General features: G+C 43.9%; 1 protein-coding gene across 4 annotated transcripts in view; it reads left to right on the top strand.

Annotated features, from left to right (window-relative positions):
- The first annotated feature begins 2,277 nt into the window (after positions 1–2,277).
- Positions 2,278–7,067, top strand: part of pex5la (peroxisomal biogenesis factor 5-like a) — a 98,323-nt gene continuing 93,533 nt past the window's right edge. For all 4 annotated transcript variants that reach the window (XR_004764818.1, XM_035413649.1, XM_035413648.1 and 1 more), the window contains exon 1: positions 2,278–2,897. Coding sequence is in view for 3 of the 4 variants with exons in the window: in XM_035413649.1 (XP_035269540.1) it covers positions 2,868–2,897 (30 nt within the window). In the remaining variant the exon portion in view is untranslated. The remainder of the gene's footprint in view (positions 2,898–7,067) is intronic.

Raw genomic sequence — 7,067 nt, 5'->3', positions numbered from 1 at the left:
GCCAGGGTGACCCGCTGGTTCCTGGCACTCCAGCCCTTCAACTTTGAAGTGGTCCACCGTCCAGGAAGGCTCCATGGGAACGCTGACGCCCTGTCCCGCCTGCACGCGCTCTGGGCGGCCGCAGCCAGCACTGGTGGCGGTTCGCTTAGGGGGGAGGAATGTGGCGTGGATCGGGGCATGGCTCCACAGTGCCCCTCCCAGCCTTATAGGCATCAGCCGAAACCTGCCACCAGGCCGCCTCTTCAGGACCTAGGACAGCGCCCAACTAGGAAGCCCAGCCACAGGACCCTGGAGAGCGGCAGAGTGAACATTCCTCAACTCCCTCATTGGCAGGCAGCACACCTGCAATCAATGAGGCCACACAGCTGCCGCCACTCCAGGGAGATGGCTGGGGGCTCAAAAGGAGGCCGTTTGTCTCCCTTGAGGAGAGGGGTTTTGGGCGGCCGGAGAGCGGTGAAAACTGTAAAATAACTTTGTTCCTATTTTTGCAGAATCCGGCGGAGACACAGGCCAACATCCCTCTTCCTGCGTTGAAGAGGGATCCCCCCAGCGGTCTCCCGGACACCGTTATTTATAATTTTGTTCGCTTTACTTTAAGTTAATTTCCGACAGGAGATTTTGTTGTTGAGTTTGGTTTGGAGTTGTATATATACTTTTGGTTAATAAAAGGCCCTGTTGGGCTATTTTTCCCCCAAACCTCCGGTCTGTGCATTTCTGTGCCGCCCCGCCTGCACCGTCACGCCCCGTGCGGTGCCACATCGCTTATCCTGAGCAGGGTCCATTATCTATACCCGCTTATCCTGAGCAGGGCCCATTATCTATACCCGCTTATCCTCAGCAGGGTCCATTATCTATACCCGCTTATCCTGAGCAGGGTCCATTATCTACACCCCCTTATCCTGAGCATGGTCCATTATCTAGCCACTAATCCTGAGCAGGGCCCATTATCTATACCCGCTTATCCTGAGCAGGGTCCATTATCTATACCCGCTTATCCTGAGTATGGTCCATTATCTATAGCCACTAATCCTGAGCAGGGCCCATTATCTATGCTCACTAATCCTGAGCAGGGTCCATAATCTATACCCACTTATCCTGAGCAGGGTTGTGGGGGAGTGCTGGAGCCTATCCCAGCGTGCATTGGGCGAGAGGCAGGAATACACCCTGGACAGACCGCCAATCTATTGCATGAGCGCTCACTCTGCAAATAAATATTGAATGAAGCTTTGCAGGTATCTGATTTAAGAACTGAGTTCACTTCCATTATAGCACAATATCTCTCATTAATGCGATTAATTTTATTAGTAATAGTATTAATAATAATTACCATTATCATAAAAAGAACAAAAAGGGGAACAAACAGACAAAGTGTTTTTCATATCTTATGTTTAAATTCTTTCAAATAAAAGAACAATGCACCTGAAATGCACGAAATGCATGTAAAATATGATGCACAGCTACTGGGAAACTCTCAAAGTTGAAGACATTAACCTGAATTCAATAAGCATTCAACCTGAACTCTGATTTACAAGTAAATGAAAGCGTCACACTTTTTCTTCAAAGTCTAATTTTGCTGAGTCAGTGCAAGTGATGGCTAAATTTACCAAAACTGTGTTACTATTGCTTTTATTTGTTGGTCAAAGTTAAGGACAAATGTTGATTGAATGCCAGCCAGTGACACAGTGTTTAGATTGAATGCCTTCTTAGCTTCTTTCCGTCATATACTGTGTCATTACCCTCCTTATAAGTGGAGCTGCAGGCTCATTCCCTGCGTCCGACCACATTGCCCTGCAACGTTGATTTCTTTATGCAAAACGGCAAATTTGTTTATAAACCAACCGCCACGAAAGAGAACACTTTGCTCTCTCTTGCGCTATCTATGAAGACAAAGCACGATGTGACCTATTGATTAAACACACGACAGCAGGAAAGCGCACACTGTAAATACTGTCAGGGCCAGGCCCCTTATGGGACTAATAAAATATAAATATAAAATATAAAAATATAAATATAAAATTTTGAAAACGAAATGCATTTATTACCATTTGAGCTTCACCATGCAAATAACCCTTGACCCCATTCCATAGGGAAATTTGAGTAAACTATGACTCATGAATTTCGTTCTCTCTGATCGGCATTCATTGATAAATAATACAACTTGTAAATAGAAATAGGGGGGTTTTAAGTGACATTCTACCAACTCTTCCCCGTGCTCAGTTTTGTGTCCTTTCGAGGGTGAGCACGTGAGTGAAGGAGGCGGCTCCGGCGTCGCGCAGATCAAGAGTGCTGGGACAGAGCGAGCGGGGTAGGCGAACGGCAGATAGGAGCGCGAGAGAGATTTTTTTTTTATTTAGAAAAGAGGAAGAATCCTGGAAGCGCGCCCACAATTTAAAAGGAAACATAAGAAAGGGCGCGTGCCCACGGAAACACGCGACCTGATCCGAACGGTTCGATCCATCAAAGGCGAGATTAAGTTATTTCCTGGCTTAAACGCGGAGCATCCCTTGAAGCAGTAGCCTAACACGAAGATTTTCGGGAGCGCCTAGCGTTGAAGCGTGGACCAGCACCTAGCTTCGCACGCCTGGCGCTCACGGGCGGTCTCCCTCAGTGAAAACGCCGCCTATAAAACGCGGCGGAGAACTCTTGCTTTCAGCACTTGACGCAAGAACAGCTCCCTATCGCAGAACGTATACCGGCTAATTTCTTCACCTATTCTCATCGCCCAGTGAATTCTTACACAACTAGCAGCATCGTTTCACTTAGAATTCAGAAACAGCACTTGGCACATATGAACACCTACAGGGTTCGTGTACTGCAAGTGCTCAACTAACTGACATCAGCCGTTGGGGAAGCAGCGATCTGACTTTATGCTCAATATGTACCAGGGCCATTTGCAGGTAAGATTTTTTTCCGGTATTCTTTGCACTTCCTGTATTTGTGCTAGATGTGTTTACGGGGGAGTTTTACTAAGACTATCGTGGACATGTTAAAATAAATTATAATGCTGTGATTTAAGGCAGTGTATACATTTCAAATCAAGGACATTTTCAAACGAACGGCGTCAAGGTAATTGCATTTTGAGGTAAAACTATTCTTGTCTATTGTTTCAGCCGGTAACTGTGAACTGAAGTCACACCTTCAGCGTTGTTACGTTTTAGTTCCGTTTTAATGCGCATCTTCTGTACAGCGTTATCCTTATAGTGTTGCTATCCCAGTCTGACGGGATGGGATGGTGTGTGATGCAAACTGCTAAATCAATTTGTTAACGATCGTTTCGTCAGAGATCACAACATGGGAGGCTATTGGCGGTGGGAAAAATGTTTTACTTCCTACTTGTGGTTCCAAACGAATTCAAATGTTTTCGTGACCACGTTGTGCATGTCGAAATTATCACACGAGTCGGACGGAAATTTACTTCAAGAGTGGTTAATTCTAGGAGTCGGTCAGAAAACAGTTTGTTTATTAACTGTGTCTAAATCGCGGAACTGTTGGCAATTCAGCGTCTGAGCGATTCATAATCAACTAGAAGGTTTGGTCTGTGGTGCCGCTACGACGTCAGACTATCGCCACATGTAAACACTGGCGCGTGCAGTTTAACCTTGACCACCTCCTTTTCCGCCTGGAAAACGCCGCGCGCTGTCATTTGGAACACATTGGATTTTGATTCATAGTTATGTTCAGACAAAATGATGAATATTCGCGCCTGCAACGGCTCACAGCTCCGTTCATATTAACAGATTAAAACAAGACATACTACCGGCCAGTAGATTCAATGGGGAAATTATTTTTTTCCTTCTCTGCTTAAAAGTGAATGCTAAATGGTGTGGTTCAGGTAGAGAGGAGGAGCAGTCATGCGGACAGGCAACAGGCGGGTAAAAGATGATTGATGCATTTCCCTTGTAGCCTATTGCACGTTCATTTTAAAGCATTACCTGAAATACAGTTAGGTCCCTACCAACACATTTTTCAAATATGGCTTGAGCAGATAAATATAATAGAGCTATAATTTACTCAAGTGTATGACAAGATGTGGTGTAGCTAATCGTAACAGCGAAACATCGAGGTCGAACTTGTAGTTCTTCCCATTTCGGATTATTTATTTTTTTCCCCCAAGGTTTATTTCAAACAATGAGTGAAAAAAGTATATAGCTGGAACAATTTGGGCCTATTGTGTCCGGAAAATACAATCAGAACTGAGGAAATTATAGCATTTCACTATCACAAATTATGTATCATAAACTCATCGTGCAGAGTTAGAAAGTAACAGTAATTGCATAGACCACAGAAGGTACTAGGCTAAAATCAGTTCGTCAGATACCGTATACAATGAGGGTGGCGCTCTAGCCAAACTGAGGGAATTGGGCTTGGAACTCCACGCTTGTATGTTAGATTCCTAGTTGCGGCACTGCCGTTGTACCGCTGAGCCAAGGTAGGCCACTTAAACTGGAAGAGCTCAGGAAGTACCCAGTTGTTTAAATGGATTGCAGGTAAAAGAACGCAAGCTGTGGATGAGAGCGTCTGCTAAATACCTCAAATGTAATGTGGCGCCACGTAAATTTGTTTTATCTATCCAACGCCAATAATCCCAACAATACATTTCGTAAGGCGTTGACATTTTGTTGTTTGAAGCAACTTTATTGTGGTCAAAATGAAGTAGGTTTTGGGTATCGCTCTACTTGGGACTGTCACTCCACAACGAGTTAACGGTGGCGTTTTTATTTTCTACTGGCTGTATCTTCACGGCAAACTTTTGAAATGGCTGTAAGGCTACTCTGAAACTTGGCCATGTTCAACGGCTGATCCGCTGCAGCAACCAGCGTTACGAAAAAATGTCAATAATTTATGACATCACCGCAGACGACAGTATTGAGAATTCTTCAGAAGTTGGTGGCTCACGTTGTCTGGGTTACGCAAACGTTACGACCAGCTGGGCAACACAATAGCAGTCATACTGTATGAATCACGCGTAGCTCTCTCTCTCTCTCTTTTGTAAAACCCCTGTACATATTCTGGTAGGCTAAACGGCACTCGAAGTGGTTAGACTATGCTAATATATTACTTCATCGTGCATCGTTTGGGAATCTGAACATTAATTAAGACTTGAGCGCTTCCTGTAACGGGGAGTAATAAGGTTAATTTCACATCCATATTTAATTGATATCAAGTTATCGATATAGACTAGATATTATTATCGATATCAAAAACACTTTAACACCAGTTACCAGAGCATCCATTAGGCCCCTATTATTTTTTGTATTTTATTTATTATTTTTACTTCAGTAACCAAGTTATTTTTTTTTATTACAAGTACATTTCCAGATACTTTAAATTTATGTGGCAATTAAGCAGCCTTGTATTTAATATCCATCATAAATTAAAGGGGGAATTCTAAAACTACATGTCAGTAATGACCTTCCGTTACCGTGTCCTCAGTGATTTTGGCAAATCCGTGCTTGTCTTCTGTTTACCTCTGAGATGTTGATAATGTTCACCTTCACAGAAAAGAAACGAACTCCTCTGTGCATGTCACTAATGTGTGTGTGCGTGTGTGTGTGTATATGTGCTTGCGCGCGTGCAATTTTCTGGGTATAGCATTTCCTGTTAAGTAACGGCATTTCTGCTAACAGCCAAAAGTTTTTTAATGAACTGGGCGCAGCGTTCTATTCAGCTGACTATCTGAAAAAGCTTCTGTGAGTCTTGTTAAGGGCTCCGGTGGGGGATGTGATACAGGCTGCTGCGGTTGTTATTAAAATAAGGGTTCGTCTGCCTTTTTTTCCCCCAAGTCTTTCCTCTGGACCCTGTTCATAACGGGAAATTTTTTGCCCCGTGCTTCCTGTTAAGACATGACGGCCGCGCCTCTCTTCCCGCTCTCTCTCAGTTCGGGAGCTCGTGCTTGTTGGAAAAAGCCAGTCATTGTCGGGGATGCTGTATCTTGCCTTTCATTGTTTTTTTCCCCCTCTCCACTATTGCAGTCTACTGTAGCAGAACACATAACAGACGCCCTTATCTGGAAAGTGCTGCTACATCCTCCTCTTTGAAAGCCTGTACTGATTAGTTAGTTTTTTTTTTTTTTAACCATAAAAAAGCCGCCTGAGTGTTGTTAGTCCCCATTCCCCTTGTTAGCGCTGGACCTTTTATGTATTTTGGAGTCGAACATCACGTGACCAACCCAAATCCCTGGCTGCCCTCCCCCTCCCCCTTTCACAAATATCAAGAAAAAAGGATTCTGCATTTAATACATGCAAGGCAATACATAAATAGATCTTAATATGCTGTTAAAAAATTCAATTTGGAATGTGAAGAAGCTGGAGACTGTTAAATGTGCATGTGTTCTACCCATATTTGCAAAGAAAAAAGTATGTGCTAAAAGTATGTGCTGTTTTGTGGAGGTAAGTTGCTATCGGTTGCTCTGGAAGAGATCATTGCTCTAGACGACAGTGTAGTTATATAAGAGACGCAAGCTCTGGAAAAGAGGGTCGCTCTGGAAGAGAATGTAGCTCTGGGAGAGAATGTAGTTCTGGGAGAGAATGTAGTTCTGGGACAGAATGTAGTTCTGGAAGAGAATGTAGCTCTGGGAGAGAATGGAGCTCTGGGAGAGAATGTAGTTCTGGAAGAGAATGTAGCTCTGGGAGGGAATGGGGCTCTGGGAGAGAATGTAGTTCTGGAAGAGAATGTAGCTCTGGGAGAGAATGTAGATCTGGGAGAGAATGTAGCTCTGGGAGAGAATCTAGTTCTGGAAGAGAATGTAGCTCTGGGAGAGAATGTAACTCTGGAAGAGAGCTTCTGCCGACTGATGAGACGCAAATGCAAGGTAATGCAAATTTCCATTTCCAGTGTTGGTCATTACTGTTCAAAGGGATATATGTGTGAGAGAAAGTAGATCCTCATCTGGTGGCGATTAAACAATCGTTTGCTTAGGCCTGGACTGCAAAAAGGAATGCATTTTCTGGTACTTCAATGCTTTGAAACACATCCTATCCACGCTGTTTGTGTTTCTAAAAGAAATGGCCGAAACCGTGCCTTGGTCTGTTTCAGTTTGACCATGACCCCAGCCATTGGTAATTGCA

The sequence above is a fragment of the Anguilla anguilla genome, chromosome 4 (assembly GCF_013347855.1).
Source record: "Anguilla anguilla isolate fAngAng1 chromosome 4, fAngAng1.pri, whole genome shotgun sequence".
Lineage (NCBI taxonomy): Eukaryota > Metazoa > Chordata > Actinopteri > Anguilliformes > Anguillidae > Anguilla > Anguilla anguilla.
This window is presented reverse-complemented; position numbering and strand designations above follow the sequence as displayed.